A 15,575-nucleotide genomic window follows, 5' to 3' on the forward strand; every position below is an offset into this window, starting at 1 on the left:
TTCTCTTAACATATTTTGTAATTCATATTTTAATGAATTAGATGAGGCTTACTTGTATAATTCTAAGTTAATGAGGTTTGGTTATAATTTGCTTTAGTCATGTGTGAAAGTAGATAATAAGGGAAAAATAGGTATCTCTAAATCAAGACATTTTTGCAATCATGACAACTGTCTAGTTGAATCGTCCTATTTTGCAGACATAGATTTATTTTAACACTGGGAAGGCTGCATTCCTAATTAAACCCAACAGGGAACAGGGAGCGGTGTGCGGAGGAGGTCGCCTGCCCGCGAAGCTGGCCTCGGCGCTGGGATTACAGGTAGAGGGCTATGAGGAAGAGCACGGGCTTCATGCACATTGCACAGAGGAGGAGATTCATGGGGACAGCAGGCACTGGTTAGCCACAGCGGGAAAGTTATCGATGACAAAACACATTTCTACCCGAGTTCAGATGACCCGCTATGCCCACAGAGCTTGATCCAGAAGTGCACGGGTAAGTATTTAGCAGGCTGGCCGATGTTAATTTGAACAATCTCGAGAACGTGCTCTTTCGTGCATTAAACATATGCCATGAGAGCTGAGCACCTTTAAAATCTCAGTAACTGTGGGGTTTGTCAGTTTTGTAGCTCATAGTGTCAGTTAAGGTTAGGCATCCCGATCACATGTCTTGGCACCAGCTGTGGACTGTGCTTTGCAAGAAATCTGTGACCTTGCACCCTGAGATCTCGGGCTCAGTTAAGAGGCAAAACAGGCAATGCTGTATCAATGTAGATGGGAGAGAGAAAGCAGAAAATACGAAGAGGGAAAGAAGGAGCACAAAGAGTTAGTGTTAGTCTCCACTGAGCAATTCCTATTCCAACCACGTCCTAAATGATGAGTTGGATCCTAGCAGAAAGGGAACACATGTTATTTTTAACTGATTTTAACTTGATTGATTATAAGCCATTAGGAGCTCTTAATAGATATGACTCTTATGTTGTTAGCAAGTGTGTTTGATTTCTGCCACTCTAGGAAGTGAGCTCTGTCCATGTTGTCAGAGTAGAAAGTGATCTATGATACAATGAACTGTTTTTAGCTTCATGAGTTAGAAGTAGGAAGAGGAGAAAGTTTGAATTCATTAACTGCCTTTTCCTGTTCAAAAAAAAGCTTTTTCAGCAAAACATAGTCCTTAAGTTAAAAAAGTCAGTGTTTATTATCTGACAGATATGTTTAAATTAGGAAAGAAAACATGACATTTTCTTAAACATTGAGTGAACATTATGTGAACATTGAGTTTAACTTTCGGTTGTCTCTTGGGAAATTTTTGTCAATTTGAAAAGTGATGAAAAGCATCAATAAAAGATGCAAGCAATTGTGTATCTCAATGTGCTACCAAAGTGGCTCTCGGCTTGGGTGTGAGGTAAGCTATCAAAGGAAAATTTGATTTAAGAAATGAAATCTAGGCCGGGAGCGATGGTTCAGGCCTGTAATTCCAGCATTTGGGGAGGTTGAGGTAGGAGGATTATTTTAAGCCATAAGTTTGAGACTGGCCTAGGCAACATAGCAAGACCTCATCTCTATAAAAATAAAAAGGAAACAAAGAAATGGAATCTAAAATAAAGAAAAACAATATCAGTGGCATATCTTATGCCAGATTAAAGGTCTCATTTTGTACTTTTAAAAATTGCTGGCCAGGCCCAGTGGCTCACGCTTGTAATCCCAGCACTTTGGGAGGCCAAGGCGGGCAGATTACGAGGTCAGGAGATCAAGACCATCCTGGCTAACACAGTGAAACCCCATCTCTACTAAAAATACAAAAAATTAGCCGGGCGTGGTGGCGGCGCCTGTGGTCCCAGCTACTCGGGAGGCTGAGGCAGGAGAATGGCGTGAACCCGGGAGGCAGAGCTTGCAGTGAGCTGAGATCACGCTACCGCACTCCAGCCTGGGCGACAGAGGGAGACTCTGTCTCAAAAAAAAAAAATTGTCCTCTTTTTTAAAATGATGAATGTATAAAGTAGGGCAAAAACGCAATGAGTGTTTTGTGGATTTTGTTTCAATATTTTGTATGCAGTAGAATTGGGATCACACGGCATATTGGTGGTTCTCAGTATATCTAAAATGTCGGTGAGCGGAACTTTTAATAAATATAGATACATAGGTAATTTTAACACGTATTCCTGATGAAATCATTATTATTTGCAATGTGTTTACTCTGCTTTTTCTCTTAACAATGGCATAAACATTTTTCCAGGTTAATAAATGCTTTTGAAAATCCCATTTGTACTAGTGGCTCTGTAGTTTTCTATCAAATGTGGAATAAACTCAGTTGATTTCTCCCTTTTGTTCTTGAACATTTAAGATCATTGGTTTGTGGTTACTAATCATGTTACAACAAATATTCTTGAATTCCAAAATTTGCTCATTCCTGATTATTTCCTTAGATTTCCAGGTATGGAACAATTTGGTTAAAGTGTTTGAAATCTTTTTTTGTTTGTTTGTTTTGTTTTTGAGATGTAGCCTCCCTCTGTTGCCCAGGCTGGAGTGCACTGACATGATCTCAGCTCACTCTCTGCAACCTCTGCTTCCTGGTTCAAGCAATTCTCCTGCCTCAGCCTCCCGAATAGCTGGGGTTACAGGTGTGCACCACCACACCTTGCTAATTTTTGTATTTTTAGTAGAGACAGGGTTTCACCATGTTGGTCAGGCGGGTCTCAAACTCCTGACCTCAGGCGATCCTTCTGCCTCGGCCTCCCAAAATGCTGAGATTACAGGCATGAGCCACCATGCCCGGCCAAAGTGTTTGAAATCTTTAAGCATTCTGGTAAATACTGAGTTTTGTCAATATTTAGAAAAGTTGCATGAATTTACATTTACATTTCCTCCACCCATATTTCAGAGCATCTGATTTGTCAGACTGTCACCAAAAATAGGCTTTTATCAAAACGTAATAAAAAATAAATACAACTTTTCCAATGACAAAACTGGTTTCTCATTTTTTTGATACATGCCTCTTTGAACTCTAGAAAGATTGAATATTATGAATATGTTTGCTGTTATATCTCTCATTTTAATATAAATGTTATACATTTACATATTTTTAATGAGTTGGCAATTATGCCCTGGCTTCACTTTTTTTCTATGGGAGTTATCTTTTTTACTTACTGATTGTTAAAATAATCAAATATGCTAGAAAATAAATGTTTTGTTTCTCATGCATAGTGCAAGTATTTCATTTGGATTTTTCATTTGTTTGCAATTTTGTTAATTGAAGTTTGGCATCTAGAGATTTTACACTTTTAGGTATAAAAGTAATGACTGTTTCCCTTATTGTTTCTGTCTTTGCTTTTGTATTATTGGTAAAAAAAAAAAAATAGACCTTCTTCATCAAAAGATCATGTAAGCATTCACTGACATTGTTTTGCATCTGCTTCCTTGTAGGCTAAACATATATCATCTCCTCATAGTTACTGATGAAATGATGTTCTTTCTGGGATGTTCTCAGATTGATGTGCTTCAAGTTGTGACACTGGACAGAATAGGCTTTTTTGGGGAAATGCAGCACAGGACTTGCTTTGACTTCGTTCATGCTGAGTGCCTGGTGCAGGTATATTGAAAGTTAAGCATATGGAAACATTTTGAAAATGGTAATATTTTTCAAAGGATTCGGTTATGAGCAAGGCCTTAGATAAGTGGGAAAATTGGGAAAGCATTTTAAGTGGGGTGTAAATTTTGAGGAGTAGATTCAAAGCAGCATACATTATTTCAAGAAGAGTCATTTTAGCTGTTGACTGAAACTCTTGGAGGTAAGAAGCAATATGAAATATCTCTGCTCTTACAAAATGGCATGCAATAGAAGGTCAAAACTTACTTAGATATTGATAAAGACTTCTTTATCAGAGACTTCCATTGGAACAGATGTCAATGATATTCCAAAATGGTTAAAGTTACTGCTGAAGGTGACACTACAAATTATCTCTTGTTATTAAGGAGGACAGTTCTGTCTCTCTCTGTATCTCTCTCTCTCTCTCTCTCTCTCTCTCTCTCTCTCTCAGCTTAACTTACTTGGATTGCTTGCCCTTCAGGTTCCAGATGAACTCCGGAGCTTTGCTGGGAACGATGAGTGGCAGTCTCTGCTGGAGACTGGAAGCTGTGAAGCCACAGGCACCTGCCCAGAAGCTGGGACATGAGCTGGTGGTGCCTGATCACATTACCTACTTGACAATTACATTAAATGAATATTTTTAAACATTCAAAGATGAAACGTTAAAAATGCCAATTAGAATAACTTCAAAAGTTCTTAAGTCAGTGCCTGGTAGAAGGTCTAGCTTTAGAAATTATTCTAACCTTTCCTGTTGTAGTGGTCCAGACCGGCTCTGAGAGGTGCGCCTTCTCGCTTCTGAATGTTCACCCTTGGGAGTAGTGGGTGCTGTCGGGGCAGCTAATGCAGGCAATTTTCTCTACCTGTAGAGACACAAAGAAGGATGGATTGAGGTGGGCGGGAGCCTATGAGTGGAAAGGCAGGTGACTCATCAGCTCCCCGGGAAAACGTGATGTGTGCCAGCCATTAAAGGTGCATTTGCAGCAGGTGGAGAAGGCAACCTGAATCTGCAGCTTGCATTCATTTCCAAGCATGAGGGGGCGTTGACAGGAGCCTCTAAACACCTTGAAGCCATTCATTTCAATCTAGAAAACAAATAGGGACATGTAGTTCCCTGAAAAGGTAACTGGCAACCTTTAGTTTCCGATTCTTCCTTTGCCCACGTGTGATGCAGCGACAGTGAGTGTGGGAGCGGACGTGGCTCCTTCACCTGATGGCGCATCACTGTGGGAACGGCCTGGGCCTGGCTCTCCTTGTGAGTGCCCAGGCAAAGCTGGAGTCATTCTGTGGGGAGAGCAGGTGCAGGATGGGCTTTCAGAATCATTCAGGCCTTCTTCCTCTGTATGTGTGCTTTTAAAATTATTAATTTATTTTTGAGACAGGGTCTCGCTCTATAGCCCAGGCTGGAGTGCAGTGGCACGATCATGGCTCACTGCAGCCTTAAACTCCTGGACTCTCATGATCCTCCCACCTCAGCCTCCCGAGTAGCTGGGACAACAGGCATGCACCACCACACCCGGCTAATTTTTAATTTTTTTTTGAGAGATGGGGCCTCACTGTGTAGCCCAGGCTGGAGCTTCCGGGCTGGCTTCAGTCCCCCGAAGTGCTGGGGTTCCACGTGTGACTACCATGCCAGTACCTCCTCTGTGTTGTGACCTCTCAACTAGCTCTTTTTACATTCTCATTTTTACATATGACAATTCAGGGACTTATCTGGTCTAATTTTATTGATTAGTAATTACCAGGATTATAAATTCACATCTTGATGGATAATGAGTTGAGTAGGAATGCATACAGTTTTATGATGGGGGTGGTTTGTTCGTTTCTGCTAAGATTCACGTTCTACCATGGCAGACAAGGGGATGGCTGCTAGTGGATGGATAACGCAGAGCTGAGGTCTCCCCACCGCCCCTGCTACTCAGCTATTCACAAACAGTCCCCGAGGGTAGGCCTGGTCAGCCTGGTCAGCACCCAGTGTGTAATGGCACCAAATACAGACTTCCTGCCTTAGGAAAACAGCCTGGTGGGGAGAAAGACCACTGGGGCTTCAAGGCTGCCTTGGAGGTGCATAGGAAAGCCCCTAGACCAGTCTGAAGGTCAGGAGTGCTCCGAGAGACAGTCGTGGCTAAGCTGAGATGTGAAGAGCTGGTGTAGGAGGCAGATGGGAAATGCTGGGTGAGCGGGCCGTCTAAGCTGTGGGGGCAGCAGAAGATGAACAGTGCGTGGTGGGCGTGGAGGTTCCTAGCCCAGGACCCCAGAGAGAATGAAGGAGGCCTGCGTATGAGGAGGGGCGTGAGGCTCTCAGGAAAGCCACAGCAGAAGGCCCCAGTGTCAGTCCAGACAGGAGGCTGGCCTTTTGCTACTACAATTGTGGCCATTTTTATGTTTTGAACTATCCTTTCCATCGCGTCTGCTGTGGCCTGAATGTGTCCACCAAGATTCATATGTGGAGATGTGGTCACCAGTGTGATGGTGTTGAGAGGAGGGTGTGCAGGAGGATTAGCTCCTTATTAGAAAGGGGATCGAGGGGCGAGTCTGTCCCTTCCTCACCGCTTGCCATGTGAGGATGTGGAGAAGGCGCTGTCTGAGAGGAGCCGCCCTGACCAGACACTGAACCTGCTGGTACCTTGATCTCGGACCCCGCCTCAGAGAGTGAGATTCAACGTCTGTTCTTCACAAATGACCCAGCCTTGGGTATTTTGTTATAATCACACGAACAGGCTAAGACCTATTAATCACTGCCCTGAGTTAAATCAGTGCATCTGCCAGACAGCTATTAATATTTCCATTCACCCAGAGTTTGGAGGGAGGCCCAGGTCAACCCTCAGTTCTTCGTGGGCCCCTTGCTACAGGCCCCAGCGCAGTTCCAAGTTCCCTGGGCACCAGGAGCTGCCAAGTCCCATGCCAGGCCTCACAATCACACTGCAACCTGGCTGTGAAGGAAATCAAAGTGTATATTTTAAAAATTTGGGCCTTTTTCTATTTGTAAGATAACACCTTCAGCGTTGTCAGGGAGACAGACTGAATCTTAGGAAACCATTAAGCAGCAACACAGAGAAACACAGCGCCAGAGCCCAGGGCTCCAGAGGATGCTGTGGTCCTCCCAGCAGAGGCCTGTCCCCCAGGGTCGCGAAGACACGGAGGCATGCCCACCTTGCCAGCCTCGCTCAGAGGCCCCCTTCTCCAAGAAGTGCTCCCTGCACCACGCCAGCCTCAAACACATTTTCCGTCTTCCACAGTGACGACTGTCTTTGCCACTTCTTTGGTATTAATCATTTGCTACCTTATATTAACGACAATTCTTTTTATTACTTTTGTCTTTTCTGCTGATTTAATTAATTACAAGCTCTTTTAAGCCAGGGACCCCAACTCGTATCTAGTCTACATCCTGCACATCGGGGTCTTTTAGTCACTGCTCCAGGAACTAGAAGAGAGTGAGGCCTCCGGGCTTCAGAGGAGGTTGCACACCATGGCAGCGAGGAACCAAAGGGTGGGCCAGGCTGTAGCTATGTAATCCTGTGCAACCTGCTGGACTGTTCTGAGGCTGTTTTCCAGTGTGCGAAGTGGGAACTGAGCTTGCCTGTTGTGTGTGGCTGAGTGTGGTGATTGGGTGAGGTAAGAGGCACTGCAGAGCTCTGGGTGCAGTGTTCTCACCACACACAGTGGACATTGCTATGGCTTGGCTTTGGTGGCCGGAGCCACGGCTGGGGGAAAGGAGAGAGGCATGCAAGAGGCTCAGAGGTGACCAAGCTCACACGGGAGCCAAGAAAACACGGAAGTCTCCAGAACAAGACAAACAAGCTGGTGACTTGACGTGGCCAGTAATTACCAGCCCGAGTGCATTCCTGAGCAGAGGAGGGCCAGCCAGGCCGCGTCGGGGGAGGTGCGTCTGGCCGTGGCTTTGGGAAGCAGAAGAGGGTGGAGCAGGCAGGTGGGGGTGAAGGTGGGTGGGTAGGTGGAGGAAGTTAGGGACCTGCACCCAGGAGGGCGGGAGCTGCAGGATCCCAGGACACTGGAGGTGCACTGGGGCTCTTTTTGTTTGTTTTTTGAGACAGAGTCTTGCTCTGTCGCCCAGGCTGGAGTGCAGTGGTGCGATCTCAGCTCACTGCAACCTCCACCTCCTGCGTTCAATCGATTCTCCTGCCTCAGCCTCCCAAGTAGCTGGGATTACAGGGGCATGCCACCATGCCCGGCTAATTTTTGTTCTTCTAATAGAGGCCGGGTTTTACCATGTTGGCCAGGGTAATGGTGCTGAGAGGGTGGTCTCGAACTCCTGACTCAGGTTCACCTTGGTCTCCCAAAGTCCTGGGATTACAGGCGTGAGCCACTAGACCCAGCCTGGGGCTCTTATCTTATTGCAGTGACAGTGCTGGGGACAGCGACAGAGTGGAGTGGGAATGTTTTCAAAAGTAAGATGGTAATGACTCTGTGCGGATGACTGCAACTAGGGCACAGAGTACAGCTTTGGAGCAAAGGAAAGCAATGTCACCTTGGCTGGCCTGGATGTTGTCGGAGACACGTCTGTCTCTTCATCAACAGATAATGACAGTGCAAGGCGTTAAAAACACTAATTAATATCTGCACCATGCTCGGAGGGTTGTAGACAAGAGAGCATTTGGAAAAGGCTCGTAGTCCTGAGTGCATGGTAAGCCCTGCCCCATCCTCAGAAGTGGCCAGCTATGAGGCCAGGGAGGTTAGTCTGCTGTTGTTTTTGACAGAACGGGGGACAGTCACATCACTCCTGCATGGCCAAGTTAATGTGAGCTTGCTTCTCAACCAAAATAAACCCAGTTAAACAAAGCTTACACCTCACCAATCACTCATTTTATTTGTGCCGCATTTCTCGATGAAAGCTAGTTTAGACAAGCTCACAGGTACTTTTTGTTTGCTTGCTCTTGGCCTGTAAATCTAGGTTTTATTGATCAGGAGATGAAGGAAAATTATAGGGAAAGAGCTTCACTTGAAGCAGGAGGAATTTAGGTTGGCAGAGATGAGGCGAGGCCAGGCGAGCCGTGGATGGGGTCATGGGTGGAGGCGGCATCAGATGTTTAAACGACTGCGGCAGATATTTATCTCTCTGGGATTATCTCACTAACATTTCTGACTGCAAGCAGATTTCTTCCAGATCTATGAAACCAAAATCAAAATGTAGGCAACTGTAGCGGGTAGGCAGGAGACGGTTAGTGTCATAGCTGGTGGCATCGTTAAGTCGCATTGATTTTGGGGTAGACACTTTTAAGTCCTTGAGTCTGAGCTGCATTTTCCCCAAGCTTCCGTTGCCCTTTCCCTGCACTTTCCATGCTCCGGGGTGAGCCGCCAGACTGCCCTTTGCTCTCCAGCCTTAGGGGTGAACAGCAGCCAGGTCTATACTCAGCTCATTTGTTCTTTTCTCCTCGTTCTCCTTGGGCAAGGGGCCTCGGAACTCAGGGCTGGGGGAGCCTCAGAGCTGGTGCTTTTGCTGGAGAAGAAGTGGGGCTCAGGGGTCTGCTCTAAATGTGGTCACTTGTAGGAGTCAGGACTGCCGTCCTCATGGTCTGCAGAGTCCTGACAGTTGGGGCAACATTGCTCTGGAAGTCCCAGAGCAGTGAGTGCAGGTCTGATGTGGAGACTGAGCACCAGTCTCAGCCTTGAAATACCCGCTTGGGCTGATAAAAGCTCCCTGCTCCCCACCCGACTTCAGAAATCCCTCCACTTCCAGCAGCTCTCCCACCTGCAGAAAGAATCCCAGCCAGTGTAGGAAGCTCCACTCTCTGTAGCTCTCTAAAAAGGCCTTTCTTCTCCACTGTCAACAAAACCCTCATGCTGTTTGTGGGCCCAGCTGGGAACTCAATAACTAGGAAGAGAAATATGTATGGCTCAGATACACACGTCTAAATATTTAGACAGTTGAGAGGGATGGTAAGAAATCCCTCTTCTCTGTAATAAAATTGTCATGCTCATCAATCCTATGGCAATATTAGTCAGCAAATGATACAGTTAATGAGAACAGCTTTACTATGTATTCTCCTTCCAGCCGCCTTCTATTTGGATGCTGGAAAATTGTCTATGTGGAAACATCATAAGAAAGAAGAGAATCAGAATATTTAATTAATGTGTTTGTTTGAGACAGGATCTCGCTCTGTTGTCCAGGCTGGAGTGCATTGGCTTGATCATGGCTCACTGCGGCTTTGACCTCCCAAGCTCAAGCCATCCTCCCACTTCAGTCTCCCAAATAGCTGGAATGACAGGCACACACCACTACACCCAGCTAATTTCTGTATTTTTAGTAGAGATGGGGTTTCACCATGTTGGTCATGCTGGTCTCGAACTCCTGACCTCAGATGACCTGCCCGCCTTGGCCTCCCAAATGCTGGGATTACAGTCATGAGCCACCGCGCCCGGCCCTAAACATGTTAATCTAATGCTACAATGACTAAGCCCCCAGACACGCGGAAAGTTACGACATAGCCTCAGCATAGCCTCATATATAGAATAAACGATGCAGTCTGGTTACTGGGCCGAAACGGGCATCACAGAGATAAAGTCTACCAGGACACAGCAATGCCTCAGAACACCTGGTGTAGGCAGGGCTCAGGGCTAAGGCTTGGAGATGGTGGCGGAGGGACAATGGCTGGAAGCAGCTCCTTGACCTTCTGATAGGTGAAGACATCACCTGCAGTAGGCAGATATGACAATGGGGATGCGTGTCATCATTATTTGTCCACACCCATAGAATGCACACTACTAACGGGGGGGCTCTCCTGTAAACTGTCGACTTTGGGTGACAATGATGTGTCACTGTGGGTTCATCAACTGTAACACGTGCACACTGTGGTGGGGACGTGGGTTGTGAGGGAAGCTGTGTGTGTGTTGAGGGGCAGAGGGTAGATGGGAAATCTCTGGACCTTCTGCTCAGTTTTGCTGTGAACCTGAAACTACTCTGAAAAACAAAGTCTATTAAAGAGAAGAAGTACAGACACATTCTCCAACACAATGGACCTTGAAAACGTGCCTAGGGGATGAACCAGGCACAAAAGGCCACACACTGTCTGCTTTCACGCGCATGAAAGTCCAGAACAGGCAAATCCAGAGGGAGAGAAAGTCAGGCAGTGGCTGCCAGGGGCTGGAGGATGGAAAGGGACTGCTAAGGAGAATGTGGTTTCTCCGGGGGGACTGGAAATGTTCTGGGGTCAGGGAGAGGTGATGGTTGCACAATCTTGCGAATGTACTAGTACCACTGAATTATACACTTTAAATGGGTAAATTTAGGATATGTCAATTATATCACAAAAAGTTGGTTAAAAAAGTCATGTGTGTTTTGAAAAGAATAGCCCTTAAGAATGATAATTGAACTCCATCCAACACAATCCAGAATCCTCGTGCCAGGCGACCATTCCCACCGATGGCCTTGCATTGACACGCCGTAAGCCCGGACTGTTGGTGAAAACACTGAAATATTTCCATAGTGCTTGGTACATAGTAAAAGTATAATAGTAGCTGTGATAACTGGTAATCTTTTATTATAATATAAATTCTAGGGTAAGCTCACTGAGTCACACTGATTGATACTGACCATTGCGACTACTATAGATACATGGGCTTTCTGTGGTACTGTCTTCTGAGAAACCTTTAGTTTTATTGTTATGGTGCACTGCACTTTTTATGTAAGTAGTAGCTATAGAATCTAAAATAAAATATTGTAAAAAAAATCACTCTGGATACGTGTAGGAATGCTTGCTTTAAATTTCATAAACATGCATCTTCTGAGACAATGTGGACAAGATCTAATGTCTGGAGCATCTTCTGGTGTTGGAAATACCAAACTGGCCTGGAACAGGGTTTGATTGGCAAGAATTAGTTGTTTTTTTTAGAAAAAGCTGCATTGCTGGAATTAAAAACAACTTGATTATTTCAACAAAATATGAATGACTTATGATTGATACTGACATAAATGCCAGATGCAAGTGGTGCCAACTGTGTAATGTCAAAAATTGAAGTTGCCAACCATCTCCACACTTAGTGCAGGGATAGCCGTGTTGTGCAAAAGGCTCATGGTTTCCATATGGAAATGTGTAAATTTAATGAAAAAATTAGAAGAATAATTTTCTTAATTCTTAATTCAATTTCACATATAAACATTTCAAATCATAAAAAATTATTTTAAAATTTAGTAAAGAGTATTAATAAACTGAAAAGATGCTTAGAAGTGTTGCTTTTATAATATTTTATACCACCTGCTCTGTGGCTAAAAATAATCAGGCATTTCAGACACAAATGGTTTTTTTTTTGTTTGTTTTTTGTTTTTGAGACAGAGTTTCACTCTTGTCACCCAGGCTGAAGTGCAATGGCGTGATCTCAGCTCAGTGCAACCTCTGCCTCCCAGTGTGAAGCGATTCTCTTGCCTCAGCCTCCTGAGTAGCTGGGACTACAGGCATGTGCCACCACACCCGGATAATTCTGTATTTTTTTTTTTTTTTTACTAGAGATGGTGTTTCACCATGTTGGCCAGGCTGGTCTCGAACTCCTCACCTTAGGTGATCTGCCTGCCTCAGCCTCCCAAAGTGCTGGGATTACAGGTGTGAGCCACCACACTCAGCCCAGAAATAGTCAGTAGAGCTTCAAAAACAGAATAACGTTAATATAGATGGATTATTGTAATCTAGATGTATTTATTTATTTATAGTTGGGGTCCTTGCTCTGTTGCCCAGGCTGGAGTGCAGTGGCACAATTATAGCTCACTGTATCTTCAAACTCCTGAGCTCAAGTGTTCCTCCTGCCTCAGCCTCTTGAATAGCTAGAACTACAGGCGTGCACCACTATGCCTTTTTTTGTAGAGATGAGGTCTCCCCATGTTGCCCAGGCTGATCTTGAACTCCTATCCTCAAGTGATCCTACTGTTTGAGCCTCCCAAAGAGCTGGGATTACAGGCATGAGCCACTGCACCTGGCCATAATCTAGAATTTTGACTCTTCCACTTGAAAACATACATCCATTGAAATATGAAAACGATTTTAAAAGAAACTTACAAGTCAGGGCAGTACATTTCAATCATTATCAGTCAAACTTCATCTCTTTCACATAAGACTATTGTAATAATTTATCTGAAATACAAAATCAGAACTTTGAAAATAGTTTAATGGTTTTGTTGATTTTGTGAATGTCATAAAATTAAATGTCAATCATTCTTTTTAGTGTCGGAGAAAAACAATTTCCATGAGAAACTTCTTACGTAAAACACATTAGGTATGTATAAACAGTGTCAGTGTAATTGTGTGAAGAAAATAGCTCATTTCTGCCAAATTTTTATAAAGTTTCAACATGTTTTAAGTTGTCTAACTTTGATTGTCTGGTCAATTTAGACTAATTTATAGTCTGAAATAACTGAATTCAATTATATCTGAATGACACAATAAAATATGTAAATCAATCACTGTATTTTTTCCCAATATGCTTTATATTTGTATTATACATCAAGTAAACAGTAGAGAGAATTAAATACTATGTCTGAAGAGATAGAATAGAAATGAAAACTGGAAGATAGCTGAGATTGTAATGGGTACCCTGTGCAGGCTAGAGCTTGTTAAAGTATTTTTTTTTTTTTTTTTTTTTTGAGACGGAGTCTAGCTCTGTCGCCCAGGCTGGAGTACAGTGGCGCGATCTCGGCTCACTACAAGCTCCACCTCCCGGGTTCACACCATTGTCCTGCCTCAGCCTCCTGAGTAGCTGGGACTACAAGCGCCCGCCACCATGCCTGGCTAATTTTTTGTATTTTTGGTAGAGATGGGGTTTCACTGTGTTAGCCAGGATGGTCTCGATCTCCTGACCTCGTGATCCACCCATCTCGACCTCCCAAAGTGTTGGGATTACGGGCATGAGCCACTGCGCCCGGCCTAGAGTGTTTTAAAAAGTATATCAAGATTCGTATAGTCCCTCTGATGAAAACTGCGTCATGGGAGTGGTTAAACATTTGAAGACTGGCTTTAATAAATACCATTAATGCTTTGTTAGCATGACAAGAAAAACATATTTCAGTTATTAAAGCAAAGATGAAAAAGGTTTTCACATACATATTCCTCTAGGTGAGTCCTACCCTGACTATTAAAAATTCCAAGGAATGAAACTCTCACTGTCCCACAGAACTCCGGATTCCCTTCCCTGGTCTAGTTCTTTTGCAAAAGCATTTATCAGCTTTAAATCATACGTTGTAATTGTTTGGTTATGTTTATTATTTGTTTCCTTTTCTCTACACTGTAAGCCCATGAAGGGCAGAGATTTTTGTTGTTATTGTTGATTTTGGTCACTGATGTGCCTAGCCTGGTGCCTTCTACCTGGTAGATGGTCAATATAGAAACGTTTCTTGAATGAATGAATATATAAAATAAATAAAGTAGTGAAGGAAAAGTAGAAAGTATTCAAGTAAAGAAATAAAAGTTGAAACAAAAACATAAAGTAGCTATTCTAAGAGAAAAAACTATCAGTTAGTGTAATAAGTTATTGGAAAATGCACTTGTGGTTTGATGAGAAAAGTTAAACATGAAATGTTAAGATTTTTAAGTAGTTTGCATGCTGAAACTAGGTCAGAGGACGTTCGTGGATCTCTGTGGATAAAGAAAATTCAGCCAACTAATGAAATACAGTGAGCTAATAACCAATTTTCATAACAGTCTAGTAGTAGATAAATTGCATATAGGTAAATGTCAGACAGTGTTAGGAGGCTGGATACTTACATGTCATTCCTGTTAGTGCAGCCAAGGCTGACACCGGTCTTTGCACCATGAGTAATCGCAATAATGTTAAAAGAAGTTCTTTATGGAGACTTAGGTTAGGTGGCTTTATGGAGACTTTAAAATTGTGTCATGGGAGTGGTTAAACATTTGGAGATTTGCTTTAATAGACACTATTCTAAAGTGTTAGAATACATCACAGTCACCTAAGGACCATGTAATGGATAAGGAAGTTTTTGAGAGAATTTTCGAGGACTCTCCATGTCTAATCATGGCTAACTCGGAGCCATCTTCAGGAAGAGCCATGCCAAACAAATCATATGCCAATAATTTTGGGGTGTTTATTGATGATTTGGAAGTTCTTAGAACGATCTGATAAAAAATTTGTGCTGCAATTCCTATACCCTGGTAAATGGCTATCTAGGCATGCATGTTTATGTAATAATAATAGAGTTTTTAAAAAGGGGATATATTTTACAATTTTTTAAGGATGGATTGATTGGTATATTTGTTCTACTGTGCTGTTGTTAACTATTTTGACTCTTGCTCATGGCACTGAGTGCTGACATTGGCGGGGACCAGGCTATCCTGTTTATAAAGATGTGGAGAGCAGGCCTTTACCATTCCCAAAGTGTTCGCATCTTCACGGACTAAGTCCAGCCAGAGAGGTGTGCAGCAATAATGACGAAGCCCCACATGGCACCCGAGTTGTGTGGAGGGAGACTCCATCCTGGTCTGGGATGTTCAAGGCCCAGACACGCAGGTGATACACGAGCGCCAGCAAGGTCTCCGGACTTGGGAATTAGAGGGAGGAGCCGGGCCTGTGCGGTTGGAGGGAAGTGGGTCCCGGATGATGACCTAACTCTAACCCTAACCCTAACCCTAACCCTAAGCCTGAGCAATGCTGGAGCCAGGGGAGGAAGCACTCCCAGGCTAGGGGGTGGCTGCAACTCAAATCATGAGGTTGGAGAGGCCAAAAAGAGCTAATGCTTGGAAAGCTTTGAGCACCAGCTCGGGACTTTGGGTGGTGGGGTGGGAGGCTTGGGAATTCCTGCTGGGAATCATCAGGCCTAGGTGTGTCGAGCTGGGCAGGAACAGGAGGTGCCGTGGGCGCAGGAAAGAGGCAGTGAATCCTGAGGCTCCCCAAAGGTGCAGGAATGGGGCAGTGTGAGGAGGCGCCCACGGTGCTGCAAGGAATAGACACCAAAAGGCCAAGGAGAAAGGAGGGGGGAAGGAGACACAGCACCCATGCAGGCACCTGGGTGAGGACAGAGGAGCTGGGCTGGGTCCCCAGCCA

At 44.2% G+C, this 15,575-nt stretch overlaps 2 protein-coding genes across 7 annotated transcripts in view; both read left to right on the forward strand.

Annotated features, from left to right (window-relative positions):
• Positions 1-15,575, forward strand: part of LOC114677438 (uncharacterized) — a 74,217-nt gene that overhangs the window by 40,335 nt on the left and 18,307 nt on the right. The window contains exon 1 of one of the 6 annotated variants that reach the window (XM_078001158.1): positions 14,910-15,041. The exons of the other annotated variants lie outside the window; for them this stretch is intronic. The gene's annotated coding sequence lies outside the window, so the exon portion shown is untranslated. Of the gene's footprint in view, positions 1-14,909; positions 15,042-15,575 lie in introns of those variants that run through there. 6 annotated transcript variants of the gene reach the window in all.
• On the forward strand, positions 319-4,225 carry LOC106998205 (uncharacterized). Its single transcript, XM_078001160.1, has 3 exons — positions 319-491; positions 3,416-3,581; positions 4,060-4,225. The coding sequence occupies exons 1-3, from the start codon at positions 460-462 to the stop codon at positions 4,162-4,164; spliced, it is 303 nt and encodes a 100-aa protein (XP_077857286.1). The 5' UTR covers positions 319-459; the 3' UTR covers positions 4,165-4,225.

The sequence above is a fragment of the Macaca mulatta genome, chromosome 4 (genome assembly GCF_049350105.2).
Source record: "Macaca mulatta isolate MMU2019108-1 chromosome 4, T2T-MMU8v2.0, whole genome shotgun sequence".
NCBI lineage: Eukaryota > Metazoa > Chordata > Mammalia > Primates > Cercopithecidae > Macaca > Macaca mulatta.